Below are 20338 nucleotides of genomic sequence, written 5' to 3'. Positions count from 1 at the left end.
TGTCTTTGTGTTTTGGTGCTCCCAGGTGAATCTATAAAGCAACCAGCTGACTAGAGAAGGAAGGGAGGAGTCAGCTTTGAGGTGTGTGTGCCCAAGAACCATGTCTACGCGGGAGTCCTTTAACCCGGAAAGTTATGAATTGGACAAGAGCTTCCGGCTAACCAGATTCACTGAACTCAAGGGCACAGGCTGCAAAGTGCCCCAAGATGTCCTGCAGAAATTGCTGGAATCCTTACAGGAGAACCACTTCCAAGAAGATGAGCAATTTCTGGGCGCCGTTATGCCAAGACTTGGTATGTGCACCACATTTCTTTGAAGCTTTTCCCAGTAAAGCATCTTGACCTACAGTGAAGGCAGTGACTCAAAAACCAGACTTCACTCCTCCCATGTTGTCTTTTTTAAAAAAAATAAATAAATAAAATTCTATGAGAAGACTCCAAAAAGCAAAGCAGGGTTACATTATTGTAACTTATTTGTAGGAAGTAATTGAAAAGCAAGTAGGTGATTGAGATGATTATAAAACAGTGAAAGCAGTTTTTATTAAAATGAAATTTTTGGTTAGTTGAGGATTAAGCAAGCTCCTTTATCCTAGAATTCTCCTTAAAACACTTGCATTCTCCCCATTACTCTAGGAGTGGTACTTACTTAAGTATTCTTGTGCAGTTCTTTGAAAACAGTGCCTGTGTTGGCTGGGAATTTGGGGGGCCCTCTGCAGTATGCATTGTTTGGAAAGATCTTACGAAGAGAGAGGGGAAACTGCTCCCACAGAGATCGGGAGAAGACTGCGTGCAGTCTAGAATAGCATCTGGAACTGAGCTTTGTGTTTTTGTACTAAATTTTGGATGTCATTAGTGGTTTGCCTTTTCCCAAACATAAAAATCAGAAAGAAATTCCAGACTATTTGGCTTTTGTTGGCTTTTCTTGTATGGTTTGTTATGCAGGATCATGATCACTTTGCCTTTTGAGTTTTTGCTGTGCATTCCAGGAGTTTAGAAGTTTTCTAGTTAGTGTGTGACTTGATCAGCTTTTTTTTTTTTTTTTTTTTTTCTTTTTAAGATTTATTTATTTATTTATACAAGCACTGGGTACAGTCAGAAGCATGGGAGGGTGAGAGAATTCACCAGAGCCAGAGCGGGGAGCAGAGCAGGCAGAAGAACCGAAGTACACTGCTGAGGGGAGCAGCGGGCAGCAGGAGAGGCCTGCGTGCCATGTGGGACCCTCCTCTGGTGGCCGGGGAGCAGCCGGGGATCAAACTGGCGCTGCAGAGGCTGCGGGCAGCTTCGCAACCCAGCGCTCAACCGCTGCGCCACCGCTGCGCAACCGGGGAGGCCCTTGATCAGCTTTTTTACATAAGGTTTTTAATTTCATTTATTTTTGCTCCTTTGTTTATTTTAAAGACTTATCTTGCAACCTGGGTTCTGAACTCAGGGTATTTACTCCTTTCTCCCCTGGCATACAAAGCAGTTGCTTTGGTGGAGAGAGAGGAAGACCCACACCGCACCTCTGGTGCCTGCAGAGAGAGCTTAGTTTGAAGATCTTACTCATCTAGCTGGTGTCCAAACTATAGAGAAATAGCATGTGAACGAGTTGGATTGAAGGTCTGTGCCCATGTCGAGAAATAAGAATATACTGAGAAAGCCCTTTAGTAACTTTGTCAGGAAAAAGAAACTACCATATGGGCAAAAATATGTGCAATTGGAAACCTCATGGATAAAGTAATCATTTCTCTTATGACTTCCCTGTTGACCTTGTGGAGCATTTACTGAGCACTTGGCCATGCCTGGCACTGTTAAGAACTTTGATAACGGCCTGGATCCTTTGGGCTTTGCAGCAGCTCCATGACCCTCAGGAAGGCCAATAACCTGCTCCCTGTCTCTCAGGGTCTGAACTTCTATTTCCTCTACCTGCCATACTGCTTGCCGTCTGGTTTCTAATTCGAAAAGTGTTAGAGGTAGAGGAACTGCTTCAGCTGTAACTCTTAGAAGTGGCAAAGGGAAATGGATGCCTGACTGTATGAGAAGAGACAGGAAAAAGCAGATATAAGAACACAAAGGTGAAGGAGTCTGGTCACAGATGGCTTTTGAGATGTAAATGAAAACTGTGACCCTTAGCCAGAAAAATGCACCCCCCACCAATTTTTGCATTCATGGTAGTCCCTGGGAGCTGATGGACCCCTGACTACAAGCAGTTGGATGCTGAAGGAAGCGCCAAAGCATAGAACTAAAATCTCCTGCAGCAGTGGTGTATGACTAAAATCTCCTGCAGCGGTGGTGTATGTGTTGATGGCCAAGACTTTGCTTTGTAATCACCTTTATAATCACCTCCTGACATACCACTAATTTTTTGCACATTGCTTAACCTCAAGCCTCAATTTCCCAGTCTGTAAAATGGTATAATAATACTGTGTCTAATTGTTGAGTATCAGAAAATACATGCATATGTACCTACTATGTGTGTCTGTACCCACATTCAGAATACATATGTATATGTATATAGATGTATACACATGTATTCACTTGCTTCTGTACATTTTTTTGAATTATAACAATTTTTGAATGTACACTTTTTTTCAGATGTTTTCTAACTAAAGAAATGTTAAAATCGGTGTCTCTTAAAACCTGGTACAACTTTCACCTGGTACTTAGCATTTTCAAGTATTGACTGCTGCTGGTCATGGTGGTAGTGTGATCTTGGGTAATTTTTTTGGATGGGTGGTTTCAGTTTTACTGAAAACCTTCTAGAATTCCCCATCGCTCACTGATAATTAAACGTACGCTGCTGGGTCTGGCATTTAAGACTTCCTCTACTCCCTGGCATTTTCCTTTGTTCCTTCTTGCCCTCTACCTTGACTCTCTTTTCATTTGATACCCTAGTTTTTCATGGCCTGTCTTCAGGCTTGCCTTCTGTATGTCTTCCTTGAAATATGTTGGTGATTTGTTTACCCAATCACTACAGTTATGGTGACTAAAAGAAATATGACATGGTGTTTAATATTCAAGTAGCCATATTAAAAACAACACAACAGGACAGGTGAAATTAATTATATATTTTATTTAACCTAATATGTTAAAAATGTCATTTCAACACACAACTAATCTAAAACATTACTGATGAGATTTTGGTTATCCTGGTACTAACTGTATGAAATCTGGTGTGTATTTTATACTTAAAGCACCTCTCAACTTAGAATAACCACATTTCACCTGCTTGAGAATCACATATGGCCAGCAGCTACCCTGTTGGATAGCACGAGGCCTGGTGCTAGAAAGTGGTGTCACGGTTGTGAAAGAAGACGTGGGTGATATGAGTTGCTCTTCAGCCCTAGGAACGTGCTCTAGAGTCATCAGTTGCAGTGCTCTGATGCTAGGTATAAATAGAAATTAAATAGTTACAAATCAAATATTTAATTCAAAATAAAGATTACCCAAATTAGGAACATTTATTTTTATTTTATTTCTTTAAGATTTAGTTATTTATGTGTACAAGAGCTGGGGTACAGGCCAGAGGTGTGTGGGGGGTGTGAGGATTCACCAGAGACAGAGTGGGGAACAGGAGGATTGCCTGAAATACACTGCTGAGGGGAGAAGCAGGTGAGTCAGGAGAGGTCTACCTGGCCATGTGGGCTGCTCCCTGGCTGGCTGGGGATTGAACTCATGCTGCAGAGGTTGCGGACAGCCTCATAGGTTGCATCTTAACCCCTTGCGCCACCAGGGAGGCCCCAAATTAGGAACATTTAAAGCTAACATTCAGCAACTTAGTTTTTAGTGTCTTTGGTCCTGTAGTTTAATGAAAACCTAAAAGGAAACAATATTCGGCTAGTTTCCAGAGGGATTAGTAATGTGCTCAGAATAACCAGTTGTTGGAATTACCAATTTAGGGAGAGTTGATAGAAGTTACAGTGTCGTTCTTGCCTTACTATGCTTAAGTGCTGAAGAACATTCTTAGGTGAAGCTTCTGGGCTGCTGCACACAAACACACATGCACTCCCTCCATGAATTATTGCACCCTTTCTGTACGGATGAAAACCCTTCACTGGGGAAGTGCTCCACTGACAAATTTGTGAGACGACATTTTGAGACTAAATTCTTCATTCCCTTAACTCATAGTCCAAGAGTTTCTGCTTTGCCTTCTAGTTTAGTAAAAAGTCAGCCAGTCTTTGCCAAGTCTTTTTATTAAACTTGACCAAGACCTGAACAGATGGTGGTACCTGTGACTGGGCCTCTGTTGGGTTTGTTGCCATCTTGGTGCTGAGATACCTGTTTCATTTGCACAAAGTATGAAAGTTGTGTCTCCGTGTTAGTAAGTCAGAGTGATTTGTTCTTACTCCATTGGAATTCTGAATTTGGAGGCTAGCATCCACTCGCTGCCTTTTGTACTCCATCATGATTTTTTTTCTGTCATTTGCTGTTGGACTGCAAAATTTGAAATACTTTCTAGGGGGGCAGAGGATGTCCTTTTGAGTAGGTTTAGAGAAGTACTCTGTATTCAGCTTGCTGTTGGGAAAGCCAGTGTGGATTGGTAAAATGTCTGCTTTTCAGGAGATTTTCTTTTATTTTTATTTATTTTTTTAGATTATTTATGCATAAAAGAACTGGGGTACAGGCCAGAGGTGTGGGGGGTGAGAGGATTCACCAGAAACAGAGTGGGGAACACAACAGACAGATTGACTGAAATACACTGCTGAGGGGAGCAGTGGGCAAGTCGAGAGGTCTGCTGCACTGCTGCACAATATGGGTTGCTCCCTGGCCAGCCAGGGATCGAACTTTTGCTGCAGAGGCTGCAGATTGCTTCGTAGTTCTGTACTTAACCCCTTGTGCCACCAGGGAGGCCCTTTCCAAGTGATTTTAAAAGAAAGGTAACCTGGGCCTCCCCAGTGGCACAGCGGTTGAGCGCTGGGTTGCGAAGCTGCCCGCAGCCTCTGCAGTGCCGTTTCGATCCCAGGCTGCTCCCTGGCCATTGGAGGAGGGTCCCACATGGCGTGCAGACCTCTCCTGCCGCCCGCTGCTCCCCTCAGCATTGTACTTAGGTCCTTCTGCCTGCTCTGTTCCCAGCTCTGGCTCTGGTGAATTCTCTCACCCTCCCCCTCTTCTGACTGTACCCAGTGCTTGAACAAACAAACAAACAAATTTTTTTTAAAAAAAAATTAAAAAAAAGAAAGGTAGCCTACAATAGCTTGATAGATTGTAGACTGATATAGAGAAAGGGACTATCTCTAATTAACCTATCAGTTTATCTTTCTAAATGTTTAGAAACAATCTTCTAAAAATTGAACTATTTCCTAAAGCTTATTTACCATATTCTTACCCCAGTCATAAAGGTGACATGAGCTTTGTACAGGGAAATTTAAAGAATTCCACCTAAAAAATGCTTTTGGGAAACTGTGGTGCTTCATGTAGTGGCCACAGTGCTTATAAACATGCTTGAAGAGAAGGCTCAAACCCCTGTTTTCTTGTCTATTTTCATTTATGACTAGCATGTAGACCTAATAATAGGCTTTTGTATTTTCTGTTGAGAAAACAGAATAATGCCAAAGACATGCTCAAAGGAACTATAGCTACAACAACCTAAGTTCCAGTTATGCTATTATAATTTTCAAAGAAATTACCTATGGTACCAGTTGCATGATAGGGTAATGCAAAGAGAGAGTTCTCTTCAAGGCATCATTAAGCTCTAAAAATTGTACCATCTTGAAGTTGAGTCTTTGTGACTAACAAATTTTATTCTTATTTTCTATCTTAAGCTACTTATGTTTCACATTTACTTCAGTTATGCTTCTTGATAGGAAACACATTGCTTTATTGGCAGTGTGCAGTGTCCATAAGTCTTTTCTGCAACTCTTCTGTTCAGAACATGATGATATAAAATGAAATGTCTTTTCCTTTGATTTTGGATGATGATGATTCCATCTTTGCAGGTATTGGAATGGATACGTGTGTCATTCCTTTGAGGCATGGCGGTCTTTCCTTGGTTCAAACCACAGATTACATTTACCCTATTGTCGATGATCCTTACATGATGGTGAGTTTGACTTAATGTGTTTTGCATCTGGAACTGCTTATTCCTTTGGCTTTGGGTTGTGGCTGGGGTTTGAATAAGTGTGTACTTGCTATGTTTTCGTTTTGTCTGAATTGTGGTCCGCTTGCCCCTGCCCTGACTCCACAGCATCAGTTGGTCCCACCCCCTGCTTATACTTGACCGTACGCAAATGTGGGCTAGTCCCCAGCTACTTTTGTGCACTGAGTATATTCTGTGCAGGAACATATGTTGTCTACTGAGTGTTGACTGACGTTTCTGTAGTTTTTTCTTTTTTTTTTCGTTTTTTTTTTTTTTCTTTTTTTTTTAAGATTTATTTATTTATTTATACAAGCACTGGGTACAGTCAGAAGCACGGGAGGGTGAGAGAATTCACCAGAGCCAGAGCAGGGAGCAGAGCAGGCAGAAGGACCGAAGTACACTGCTGAGGGGAGCAGCGGGCGGCAGGAGAGGTCTGTGCGCCATGTGGGACCCTCCTCTGGTGGCCGGGGAGCAGCCAGGGATCGAACCGGCGCCGCAGAGGCTGCGGGCAGCTTTGCAACCCAGCGCTCAACCGCTGCGCCACCAGGGAGGCCCACTGTAGTTTTTTCTTTCAGTTGACATTTGTAAATCCTACGCTCCTGTGATTCAGGATAGAGATATAGCCATACCCTGTGATAGGACTGATCCTAGATGTTTCCCTGCAGAAAAAAAAGAGCTCAGTATCTCATCACAATTAGACTTCTTGATCATTTATCTTGATTTGATCACTACTGCCTCCCCTATGTGATTTGCCACTGTAGAGTAAGTCTGAACTGCTGAATTACAGTTCCTAACTCCAATCGTACTCTGCTTCAATACACTTCCCAATTGTTGTATGGCTTGGCCAGCAACTCTTTGATCTATCCAAACTTGACCCTTTCTTCCCTTTTTTAAAGATTTATTATTGATGCATAGAACTAGGGTGTAGGCCAGATACGGGTGGGGGTGTGAGAGGATTCACCAGAGACAGAGTGGGGAGCAGAACAGGCAGAGCTACTGAAACACACTGCTAAGGGGAGTAGTGGGTGAGACAGGAGAGGTGTGTTGCACCATGTGGGTCAGTTCCCTTGCCGGGGATTGAACTCAGGCACAGTGGTGATAGTGCTGAGACTTAACCCATATACCATCAGGACAGCCCCCAAACTTAACCCTTGCATCCTGACAGCCAGGTGGAGCTAATGAAGAGATTAGGGACAGCTCATCTGTTCTGAAATACCAGAGGTCTTTGCTGTACACCTAGGTTGCTGAAATCAGGCCATGAGATAGTAAATGGGACTGTGCGGCAGCGGTGTTCACTTCTCATGTGCCAGTGACAAACATACAGGTTCCCAGAAATCTGTTTCCCTCTGCATATCCATCTGTCCTCCTTTAGCGAGAGCCTGCCTATGCCACATTCCATATATCCTGCCTGACCAGGTGGCAAGAGGTACTGGAGTTAGAATCCATCCTGTTGTAGCGTCTTTAAGAGCAGCTGAGAGAGTCCAGAACAGAAGGGCAGTAATCAGTGCAGCCTTAACCAGTGATGTTGCTCTTGTTACAGTGGAAAATGAGTGACAGAAGGCCAGTGAGCTATGCTAGATTTGTCAGGAATTCATAATGAAAATCTAAACAAGCAGTGAAACAAGTGCTGAGAATGATACACTTTGGAGTTTGATTGTCCTTATGTCAGAAGATAATTCTGTTATTTTCTTCTTTATTGTCTAGACAATGACAGCTTATATTTCTAAAATTTCCAGTGGCAAAATCATTATGACTGCATTTCTGATGAGTACAATTTTAAATTTAAATAATAAATTTAATTTATTAAATAAAATTATATAATAAAATTATATAAATTATATTATATAGTTATATAATTATAAAATTATATAGTTAATAAAATTATATAGTTTACTGGGAAATGCTTCTCTCTTTCTGATTTTGGGCCTAGTTTTTTATTTTATCAGATTTTTGTTTCTTAGAAAGAGATTTTCCTATTTATCTCTTACAGCCTTTATTTTTTTTTTTTTTTTTTTTTTTTTAAAGATTTATTTATTTATTTATTTATGCAAGCACTGGGTACAGTCAGAAGCGCGGGAGGGTGAGAGAATTCACCAGGGCCAGAGCGGGGAGCAGAGCAGGCAGAAGGACCGAAGTACACTGCTGAGGGGAGCAGCGGGCGGCAGGAGAGGTCTGCGCGCCATGCGGGACCCTCCTCCGGTGGCCGGGGAGCAGCCGGGGATCGAACCGGCGCTGCAGAGGCCGCGGGCAGCTTCGCAACCCAGCGCTCAACCACTGCGCCACCGGGGAGGCCCATCTCTCTTACAGCCTTTAAAGAAACTACAGACATTTCCTCACACAAGTATATAAACACCATCTACTCCATACCAGTAAAGTCAGCATTTTTTTAGGATCTGTTTGGGATGAGTGACTGTTTTCAGGTTTGCTTTAGGACAATTGTTTTCAGACTTGTTCATTCTATAGCTCTGCCTCCCACACTGTCACCTCCAACCTCCTTTCTCTTTTATCTCCATCTAAATAAATTTCAGGTTTTTCCTAATAAACTGAGTGGGGGAAAAAAATGGACATTATTTTTTTTGTACAAAAATAAGAGGTGGTAACAAGATTATCAGAGAGTGACTGGCCTGGTAGTGATTCTGGAAAGGTAACTAGTCTGTAGACCACAGAGACTGGGACCACATCCCAGTAGCTGCCATTCTGAAAAAGTCCCTGAATGCTCTTGAGACACACCCCATAAACTCTGTTTTTACATGTGGAAAATCCCCTGTTGTCTTTATCACATCTCCCCTCTCTTCCAGGGCAGGATAGCATGCGCCAATGTCCTCAGTGACCTCTATGCGATGGGTGTCACAGAATGTGACAACATGCTGATGCTCCTTGGAATCAGTAATAAAATGACTGACAGGGTAAGTGGAGATCATCTAGCTGCTTGCTGGTCTGTCTGCCTGGTGCCACTTAACTGGTTAGCCTTTCATCTGCCTGTCTGTAAAGGGAGGAACCCAGGCTGCATAGTTTCCATTGTTCCATCTGACGCTTCCCTTTTTGGTACTTGTCAGTGAATTGAAATAGAACTTGGGCCTGTTCATCTTGTCATTTCCACCACCACTTTCCTATGTCTTTCCCTGGTGGACTGAAGCCAAGACATTTCTGTTTGTTTTGATAAAATTTAGGCCATAGTAATAGCACCTCCATGCTAGGCCTGTGGGCCTGGCAAAGCCTCATGAATCCAGGGCACGTGGCACAGAAAGGTGGGTACCACCTCCACTTTGATGGCAGGAAGGCGCCCGTGCAGGCTGGTGCCTCACCTGTGTTCATGTGCGCATCCAGCTTTGCCTGTGGACTTGCTGTCTGTACCTTTATTTGACCTAGAAATGAATTCCTATTTAGATTGTTTCTGAAAGGTACTTGATTCTGTTCTCCCTAGAGAAGTTTATCCTGCTTTATAGAACATTTTTTATCCTCACAACATGCTTTTGGCCCGTTGGTGGTACACAGCCGCTCCAGGAGGGCTTTACTGCCATCTCTTTGGCCAGTCTGCTCCTTGGCAAGACAGGAGCTGACTTGCAGGTAGACAGAGTGCTAAGCTAGCCTGAGCTCAGTAAGGACATCAGTGAGCTGATTCAGATTTAGGAAGCTCTGCAGAGCCAGTCACATTCCAGATTTGACTTGTCTGTTATCTGTATTTCATTCACAGTGTAACCTAGGACATCTTCCAGCTTTTGATAAAATGACTACAGTGTGAAATATTCTCCGGCTTTTGTTACTCCCTCCCTGTCTGTACAATTTCAGGACTTCCTTTAAGGTTTATCCTTATTGTAACTGACTACAAGTGTAGATTCTCTTTTTTGGGTTTTGAACTGAAGTACATGACTTTTATGTTCTTTTATATTCTAGGAAAGGGATAAAGTGATGCCCCTAATTATACAGGGTTTTAAAGATGCAGCAGAAGAGGCAGGAACATCTGTAACTGGCGGCCAAACGGTATTGAACCCGTGGATCGTTTTGGGAGGAGTGGCTACCACTGTTTGCCAGCCCAATGAATTTATTATGTAAGTTTTTGTTTGCATGTCACCTGGCCTGGTTCTCTTCTTTATTGTTTTAGATAGTGTTATTGAGGTAAATACCATATAAATTTATGCATTTAAAGCACCACACGTCAGTGATATTCATGGTTGTACAGCCATCATCAGAGTTGATTTGGAACATTGTCATCCACAAAAGAAGCCCTGTCCTTATCTGTCACTCCTCGCTACCCCCGTCCCTATCCTGGCTTCTTTCACATCACATGATATTAGCTTAATAATTTTAAGTTTCATTCTTTCTGTTACATGGCTTATATCCATACTTCCTGGGGTGGTTGTGTTTTTTTTTTTTTTTTTTTTTTTTTTTTTCCTTTCCAAATTTCAGATTTTCAAAATTGAAGTATAGTTCATATAACAGTTTCACATAACATGTAATTAAACATTTTAAAGTACAATGTTTTAAATTTCATCCGTGTTGTAATGTTTCAGTGTTTCATTTCTGTTTTATGGCTATGTAATATTCTAATGTAGAGACCTGTCACAATTTATTCAGAGCTGATGGACCTTTGGGTTATTTCCACCTTTATGAATGTAGCTGCCTATAAACATTCATGTGTAAGGTTTTTGCTTGAATATATATTCTGATTCTTTGGATATATGCCTAAGAACAGCTGGGTCCTGTGCTCATTCTGTTTAACTTAAGATACCATCAAATTGGTTTCCAAAGTATCTGCTCTATTTTATGCTCCCAACAGAAATGTATGAGAATTCCACTGTCTCTGCATCCTTTCCAGTACTTTCTTTTTCAAAATAGCCATCCTGTTGAGCACGTGGTGATATTGAACTGATTTGCATTTCTTGGTTATTAATGATAGTGAGCATCTTGCATGTGCTTCTTGGCCATTTCAGGATCTTTAGAAACTTTCCTCTCAACACAAGTTGTCACTCTGCATGTTTGGTGTTTTTGTTAAAAGTCACCTGGTGTACTTTCTGAAGGAAATAGAAACTCCATTTATTTTGTGAACAGATGCTGATAAGTCTGCATTCACATGGTTCAGAATTCAGAATACAAAAAGCACCATAGTGCAAAGTGCCTCAACCATCCTGCAGTCACTCTTGCAGCTTGGAGTGTATTTGAACAATCTGCTATTGGGAATTGTGATTATTTTGAATTATTTTGATTTACAAATAGTACCAGTGAGTACCCTTAGATCATTTTGCAGTTTTGTGACTTTATTGGTAAGAAAAGTTTTCAAGAATGAGTTGCTAGGTCAGGCACTGAATTTGTACAGGCACCGAATTTGATGGATGTCTCTAGATTGCCTTTCCTAGAGTCACGTCCCACCAACAGTTCCCCCCCTGTCCTAACCAGCACACTTGGTGAGAATCTGCTTGGTCTTTGTCACTTTGTTTAGTAGTTTAAATCTTGCTCCTTTGAGAAAAGTTGAATGTATTTTTCATATTCATTTCTTTTGTCCATTTTTCAATTAATGGGAACTCCTTTTAGAGTGATTATCTGATAATTTTCATATTAAGGATCTTGCATTTTACTTACATCAGGGTTTCTTTTTCCTATGTTTTATGTCAGTAGTCTTCAAACTGCCCATGTAGTTGTGACAGAAGATTGTAAAGTTTTCATTTATTTTGCCCATTCCATCTTTACAGAAGGAAATTAACTTAGTGGTGGCAAAAATTGGAGGAAAAAAATAAAATGAGCTCCTTTGAATTTTTTTGTCAACAGATTTGTATGTTTACTTTGTAAATCATGAGTGAGCCTCTCTATGTGATTGTATTTTTCATAAGATACTGTTCATGAACTTTAGCCCAGTAATTTTATTAAACTTGATATAAATTTTTATAGGTTGCACATAGCTGGTAATGTCCAAGAGTATATCAGCTTTCAGGATTGGCTAAATCCGAACTGTTAGCTTAAGTCTAGTTTTTGGAAAATGAGTTCCTTGAATATTGTCACAGAATTCTATTTTTCAAAGCTAACAGTGGGTACTTATCCCATATATGATGGGATGAGTTGGAAAGCTAGTTATTGATGTTTAAGTTTGTGCTTCTGACTTTTTAATTGACCTGGATGAGTATTTTAGTTATTTAGTGTCAGGTGATGGATTGGCTATGTAGACAGCTTACACTGAAACAAGAAAGATGCAAGAATTAGACCTGCATTCTTGTAGTGAGGAAGCAAGTATAATAGATTTGTTTGTGGGGCTGGCCTTTTTATTTTAAGAACTGCCTTTTTAGTATTAACCATAGATTTAAGCCAAGTTCCACAGCCTGTGAAAAGAAATACCACATGCACCTGTACCTTACAAGTGATCGTAAAAAAATAAAAATAGCAACTCTTTTTAGTAGCTTTACTGCCTCAGGACTGTAGTGGTCTGAATTTCAATTACAAGCGCATAGCTGACTCTGGACTGGATGAGGCCTTTGAAGGCCAAGTGATTTGCTTCTTTGGACACTTATGGAAAATAGTAATTGGCCTGTCTGTTGAGGTCCATGGAGTCTTCATGCTTTGTTCAGTAGCAGCTTCATTAGCAAGTTACCAGACTCTGATACATGGTAGTAGTTGGCTTAAACTTAGTGTTTGCAGGCACAGATATATTTTTAACACCCCTTTCTTTCTCTAGTTCTACTGATGACAAACGTATTGCCTCCTTTTCTTCAGGCCAGATAATGCAGTGCCAGGGGACGTGCTTGTGCTGACGAAGCCCCTGGGGACGCAAGTGGCCGTTGCGGTGCACCAGTGGCTGGATATTGTGAGTGAGCCAGCCTGTGATGGGGGAGGGGCTGGGCAATACATTTTCAGGATTGGGATCACTTTTTTTTGGAGAGGGGTCATTTATGTTACATGTCAGGTCAGACGAGTATCTCCTGTCTGCCAGGGCCTGGGTATGCTTCTGTACAGAGACGTGTCTGCTCTGTAATGAGTGCCGCACCTCTCCTGTAAAGGGAACCTTTTCCCATATTTAAGATCTAGATAAAATGTCATCAGTTTGTCTTCTCAAAATGACCTCTGTTAATTTTAGCACCAGCCAGGTCCTTGCAGAAATCCTAGGACTTGTGCACACTCTTTTATTAAATCAAAGTTTCATGTGCTGAAAGTCTAACATAGGTAGACCCAGATTCAACTCTATGAAGAGGACTTGGGAGGTAGTGAGTTGGATTTATTTTTCATATCTTATACATCACTGAAAAAAAAAAAATACATGGAGGAGAATGTGAAAACTATCTTGGAAGGAAAGTTCTTCTACAATATGAAGATACTTTTTCTGAGTGTCTTTTCCACTGAGCTATAATCATACTTCATTTAAGATTTTTTTCATTGCTATAACAACTCAAAAATTAATGCTGTGGTATGTTCTTACATATCTTGGTGTATTTAATTTCTGCAACTGTCATCTGAAACTACCACTTGAGAAACAATTGAAAAAAAAATAATTGTATGTTATTCACCAAACAGGTATATCTTAGCCTGACACAGCGGAACAGAGAGAATCTCTAAGGCTGCCACATTCTTTAGTTACTTTCTTTTCTCATCCAGTGATGATGGGAGATTTTCTATCACATCTCTATGATCAGATGGGAAGGCCATTACAGGCTGTAATCAATGTAATGACCTGCTTTCCAGTACAACTGCTGAGGGACTGAGTGATTTAGCAAAGTTGTGGGAGCAGGTGAAGCAAAGAGACATCAGAAATGAGGGTAGGATCCTCCTCTTCTTCCCATCCCAATTTGACGACACTTAAGCATATTTTTTTTTAAATATCATTTTTCCAGTACTATTCTTTTTTTTTTTTTTTAATTAATTTATTTATTTCTACAAGCACTGGGTACAGTCAGAAGTGCGGGAGGGTAAGAGAATTCACCAGAGCCAGAGCAGGGAGCAGAGCAGGCAGAAGGACCGAAGTACACTGCTGAGGAGAGCAGCGGGCAGCAGGAGAGGTCTGCGCGCCATGAGGGACCCTCCTCTGGTGGCCGGGGAGCAGCCGGGTATCAAACTGGCGCTGCAGAGGCTGCGGGCAGCTTCTCAACCCAGCGCTCAACCTCTGCACCACCGGGGAGGCCCTGCTTTTTTTTTTTTTTTTTTAATGTTTATCATTGCAAAAGCAAATTCCAAAGACTGCACAGCAGAATACTATTTTTATAAAGGCGGGGGAATTGCAAGTATACCATTCAGAATAGTTGTTTCATCTGGAAGAGAAATAGTAAGTAGTTGGATAAGAAATGCAGGCAGAGACTTAAGTTATTGGTTGATTATTGGGTATTATTTAAAATAAATGAATGAATGTATGAATGACGACCATTAATGGACTGTGAGGACACCATGTCACAGACCCAGTGTCATGACATTAGATTCTTCCAAAATCAAACTGAGGAAGAAAGGGAAATGCCATTTTCTCCTGACTTTGATGATATCCTTTGTGGTCACCCAAGACCTCATTGCACGTGTGACCCAACTTGTAGTCACTTTCACTTGTTTATCAAGAGGACTTGATCCAGAATTCAGGTAAAGCTAGCAGATGTGTAATTATGTGAAGAATGAAAACCATCAGAGGAGATAGTGAGAAAGCCAGGGATGTTGTTCGTGCTGTGATTCACACCCTTCCTTGGAGGAACGGATAGACTCGCCTTTCGGGGCCTGTGTGCTGCAGCTGCATGTCCCATTCAGTGGCCTGTGAGAGAACAGAAGAGATTCCAGGATGTCTGGAGATTCCAGACATGTCTCATGAACACAAATAATAGTCATGGGAGAAAAAAGCTAGGAAACATAATTTTGTGTGCAAAAATAGATAAAACTCCCCAGAAGATGACTGAGAAAACAGTGTGCTTCCCCCCCATGTTAGAAGTAAAGATAAATTACATTTTTTCCTTTTTTTCCCCTCCCTCACCTATGTTTCTGTTTATAGCCTGAAAAATGGAATAAAATTAAGCTAGTGGTCACCCAAGAAGATGTAGAGCTGGCATACCAAGAGGCGATGATGAACATGGCCAGGCTCAACAGAACAGGTATCTGCAGGCAGGTGGGCAGGCAAGCGGATGGGGCTCACTTCTTGCAAGTTTCAACAAGCTTTCAAACCACAGAGGGCATATTTCAAGCTTTTTCAGGCCACGTATGGTCTCGGTTGCATGTTTTTGTTTTTTTAAGATTTATTTATTTATTTATACAAGCACTGGGTACAGTCAGAAGCGCAGGAGGGTGAGAGAATTCACCAGAGCCAGAGCATGGAGCAGAGCAGGCAGAAGAACTGAAGTACACTGCTAAGGGGAGCAGCGGGTAGCAGGAGATGTCTGCGCGCCATGTGGGACCCTCCTCCAGTGGCCAGGGAGCAGCCAGGGATGGAACCGGCGCTGCAGAGGCTGCGTGCAGCTTCGCAACCCAGCACTCAACCGCTGCACCACTGGGGAGGCCCTCGGTTGCATGTTGAGTTCTTCAGCAACTCTATAAATGCGTTAAAAAAAAATTTTTTTTTTTTTAATTTGGGGAACAGGCTGTGGCTTAGATTTGGCCAGTGACTGCAGACCCTCTTCTGTCGGTCTTGGTTTGAGGTCCTTAGGTCACTAGTGAATCCAATTACATGGGTATTCTTGGCAGAAATGCTTGTTAAAATCACTTGCATTAGAAAAGATAAATGACCAGTGACTCACCTAAAGGGGCTTCTGGGGGGGGGGGGTCTTTTCTCCTGCTCTCCCATCTGTGTACCTGAGTGCTGCAGGGCACGGTGGCTTTACAGTATCCTTATTCCCCCTCCAGTTAGAATGTCAGAACAGGGCCAGGCCCAGAGCAGAAACAGGAACTATGGGTGAATTCATGAATTCAGTTCTGAATCTGTAATGGAGCATTGAGGTGGTATTTTTTCTCTATTCCTTCCAGCTCTGCATTCTGGGATTATGGGTAGTATTGACTCCTTTTGTGGGTCCATAAAAACCAGAAATTTAGATAGCATATTTTCAGAAGTATTGAAATCATTTATTTATTTATTACTATTTATCATTTTGGAGTATGTGTTTATAAACAGGTGGTGACATTCATAGTTGTAATTTCTTTACATTTTATTTCTAGTCTTTAGTTTGTTAATATAATAAAAACTAATAACAATGCTTACCATTTTTTGCAGGTATTATGTACTTTCTCATTTAATTCTTTTACCTTACAAGATAGCTACTGTTACCTTTATTTCACACAGAATTTTAAGTAATTTGCTCAAGGTCACATAGCTAATCACATCTTGGCTAAACACATGATTTGAAACCGTTGTTTGTAATACTTAAGTGTTATGCTCTCTTTCTTTTAGACAGTATAGTAAGAAATTGAGGCGTTTCATTCTCTGTGCAGAGTAATTGAACAATACTTTTGTATGATGCTAGAAGTTTTAAAAGCAGTTTGAAATAAAACAGGAAAGTTCAAGAACCAGGATTCATCTTCTGGAAAGCAAGGAGAGCTTGCTCTAAGGGAGTTTACTAGATATAGTTGAAACATCGTACACTCACTGTTTTTATTGGCTTTGATGCATATAGAAAGTATCAGGTATATGTGATAAAGGAGAAAGCTCTTCTCTTGGGTCTTTTGAAATCCTGACCTGAAATGCCACAGGAACTGTTCATAGAATAGCATTTCTTTGGGTTGCTCTGTGCAGATGATCTGGAAGTTATAAGAGAAGTTAGTGCCTTAGGAAACTGGAATCCCTATTCTTGTCTGTAGGATGTATTGTGGGTATAGCTTCTTGTGTAATATAGGTCTGTCTAGCTCATTTAAGATGGCACTGGAAAATGCTTCTAGAGTGAAAGTCATGACTATATTAAATGTCACCGGAAATCCATCTTGGCCACCCCACTGCACTTGGTATAGATGTACAAAAGCTGTGTCTAGCTACTTGGCCACCACAAAAGGCTAGAAGTGTTGATATTCTCTGCCTCTGTTGTTGAGAATGTACCTAAATAAAAGATCTAAGAGTCTAAAAAAAAGAAACCCAATACTGAAAAATGCTTCAGAGTACATCTGTAAATAAAATATAGGTCATACTTCCTTTCATGAGAAAGGTAATTTAAAAAAATTTTAAATTAGCCTTTCAGTTACTCCCTTAACAGCCCATCCTCCAATGAAATACGTAGGAATAACTCTAACACTAATTCCTTTCTGTAGATTTTTTTAGTTTACTAGAAATGTATTGATTGAAGCTGCTGATGAGTGATTCAAATTGAAATAAGAAAACAGCTTTCAGAATTTTCATTCTGGGTTTTGTTGATTTTTTTTTGTTGTTGTTGTTTTTGGAATGAAAGTTTTTATTATTAACTGTATGTCATTTCCCTAGAGTTCAAAGTGTATTAACAGATTTTGAGTTGAGCTTTTATTGGTCACCATTTACTACAGCAGGTAAAAATGTTTGTGTCCTCTCTCAGCTGCAGGACTCATGCACACGTTCAATGCCCATGCTGCCACCGACATCACAGGCTTTGGGATTTTGGGCCACGCGCAGAACCTGGCCAAGCAGCAGAGGAATGAAGTGTCTTTTGTCATTCACAACCTTCCTGTGCTGGCCAAGATGGCTGCTGTGAGCAAGGCCTGCGGAAATATGTTTGGCCTCATGCATGGGACCTGCCCAGAGACCTCAGGTACGGGATCCTGGGCCCAACTCTGAGGACTAAACCAATAAGACTAACAATAGGAAGAAGCCAAGTATGTGTGCATAAGTCCAGTAAATCTGTGTTATATTTAATAACGGAACATGAGTGGGAGAAGCGGATGAGAACATGGAGAAGATTGTTACTCAGTTTTCATGGGAAACTTTGTATTTGAAATAACTGTTAATACCCATCTATTACATTGAACAGGCTGTATTTTTTTCCTCAAAAATTTATAAATTTTCTGTTCAGAGTGAAATAGAACAAGTAGTATATCTCCAAAGTGCCATTTTTCTTTTTGACCTATTTTTCCTTACCTTAACTCTTGTGCTCCATCCCTTAAAACTCTTCTACCCACCCACCCCCTTTTTTCCAGTTTTTCCTGTGTTTATTTTCTAGTTTCTCTTGTGTCTAACTAACCTGGCAAAAGAGTTGAATCACATGGAAAATTTAAAAAATACCCCTACCTAGACTAATATCCTTTCCCTACCCTGTATCCCCACCAAAAAAAAAACCAAACCTGACTATATCAGACTGGGGTGTACCTGGTCATCATCAGTAATTCTAACAGCTCCCAGAACATCAAAGCCTGTCCACAAATACGTCTCTATAGAAGGACTCTGGGAAAACAAAATTCATAAGCTCCAAAAGGGCAGCTGAGCTGTTGGTTTGTTGAGTAGAACACTGCCTGCCACCTCGTGGGCTGCTGCTGCCCCCTGGTGGGCTTGGGGTAAATATTGAATGAATTAATATTGCCAACAAATTCATTGTATTTTCCCTTATTCAAAAATGAGAAGATTTTGCTTTTTTGTAAAAGTATAGTATATATTAGTCCCTGATTATGTTGTTTCTACATACAAATGCATACATATATCTGTCCTACCTACTGAAATACCAATGAAGGTTTATTTTAATGTATTTCATATTTTTTTCTGTTTGGAAGATAATGACAACCCAAAACTAGAACTTTGCTTGCTTTGGGGTATACATTCTTTCCTGATCTTAATTTGTAAATGAATAAAATACACAAAGTCTTTGTACAGCAGAGAATCAAATTGAAAAGGAAAAGTTCTATTTTGTTTGTAAGTACTTCTTTCAGTGTAGCATGGGAAAAGTATTTACCACATGAGTTACTGAGGTGAGGTCATTTACCAAGGAACTGGTTAATGACAAGTGTGATAAGTGGAATAGATTAGGGCAGACAGCAGGCTTCTCAGGGAAAAGGAAGGGGCAGCTTGTGTAAAGACAGAAACAAGGCGTTGTTGATCAGGGTCTGTGTAGAGTTGTAGGCAGAAAAATGGCTCACATAGCATGATAATTAATGATAATTCTTTTTTTTTTCCCCAGGAGGCCTTTTAATATGTTTACCACGTGAGCAAGCAGCTCGGTTCTGTGCAGAGATAAAGTCCCCCAAATATGGTGAAGGTCACCAAGCATGGATTATTGGGATCGTAGAGAAGGGCAACCGTACAGCCAGAATCATAGACAAACCCCGGATCATTGAAGTTGCACCACAGGTGGCAACTCAAAATGTGAACCCCACACCTGGTGCCACCTCGTAATCTAAACCGAAATAGCTGTTTGGTTTTGTTTTTAAATAGATCTATTTCCTTTATCATCACTTCAATTAAAGACTATAAACAACAAAAATCTCATTGTGTCTACACATCTGGTGACCTTAGGTCGATTTGTGAGTGGATGCAATTAATAAAATAAAATCCATTGCCTTTTTTTTCCTGTTACATTAACTGAAGATGCACCTAATCTTGAGGCAGCTTCTGAGTTGAGAATTATATTGTTATCCAATACTGTTGATTCATTTTGAATCTTTAGACACTTATCTCTTGCCGCATAGGCTCTTTTCAAAGGTGCTTTCACACAGCACAGACATTACCAATAGTAGTGTCAAATAGCAGTTTTTGTCTTCATTTTATGTATATTTATCATTATCAGTCTGATCTTTTTTAAGTGTCTTGAATGAGATTCTGGAAAGGCAGAATTGGTAAGTGACACAATGGGATCCCAGTAGTAAAAGGGTTGCATGATTCCTTTGAGTCTTTGATTTGTAAAGCCTGGTCTCCTCATTCAAGAGCATCTCTTTGACCCAGATCATTTCCCACCAGTGCATTCAGTTAAACAAGGCAAGTGCTTAATTCTGCATGGAAAGCACTTTGAAGATGAGACATTTTATTTTTTTTGGTAGCCTTCCTAATATTTACAGTAATAATCATTAACTCTTTTCTTTATTGATAGCAAAAAAGGATACTTTTTGCAATGTAATTAGATGTTCTATAGTGCAACAAGGAATTTGCCTTCCGAAAGGGGGTTCATGTATAATACTCATTTACAATTCAATATATAATTAACTACACAAATAATTTTTAAATAATAATCAATAATAAAGACTGTTCTGTGGATGGTAGTGTTTAATACCTTTTACATTTTGTATAGTGATTTCAGGCCTTTTGTTTTCTTAAAATCAACAGCTACTTAGCCTAATTCTTAGCATTATTTTGTCCTTTGTGCCAGTACTTTTTTGTGCACGCTTTTTTGTGATCTGTTAAAAATCTGCATTGCCAACATTGCAGCTCGAACTTAAACTTGTTATTCAAATAAATATTTAATTTTTT

General features: G+C 40.5%; 1 protein-coding gene across 5 annotated transcripts in view; it reads left to right on the top strand.

Annotated features, from left to right (window-relative positions):
- SEPHS1 (selenophosphate synthetase 1) overlaps positions 1-20338 on the top strand; it is a 23505-nt gene extending 3167 nt beyond the window's left edge. For all 5 annotated transcript variants that reach the window (XM_037510623.1, XM_054695095.1, XM_037510624.2 and 2 more), the window contains 8 exons: positions 26-293; positions 5915-6018; positions 8853-8960; positions 9949-10103; positions 12754-12844; positions 14996-15095; positions 17487-17699; positions 19056-20338. In XM_037510623.1, the coding sequence (XP_037366520.1) occupies positions 101-293; positions 5915-6018; positions 8853-8960; positions 9949-10103; positions 12754-12844; positions 14996-15095; positions 17487-17699; positions 19056-19270 (1179 nt within the window). In that variant the 5' untranslated portion in view covers positions 26-100 and the 3' untranslated portion in view covers positions 19271-20338. The remainder of the gene's footprint in view (positions 1-25; positions 294-5914; positions 6019-8852; positions 8961-9948; positions 10104-12753; positions 12845-14995; positions 15096-17486; positions 17700-19055) is intronic.

This window comes from Talpa occidentalis, unplaced genomic scaffold (assembly GCF_014898055.3).
Source record: "Talpa occidentalis isolate TD23 unplaced genomic scaffold, MPIMG_talOcc4v2.1 talOcc4.14, whole genome shotgun sequence".
NCBI classification, from domain to species: Eukaryota; Metazoa; Chordata; class Mammalia; order Eulipotyphla; family Talpidae; genus Talpa; species Talpa occidentalis.
This window is presented reverse-complemented; position numbering and strand designations above follow the sequence as displayed.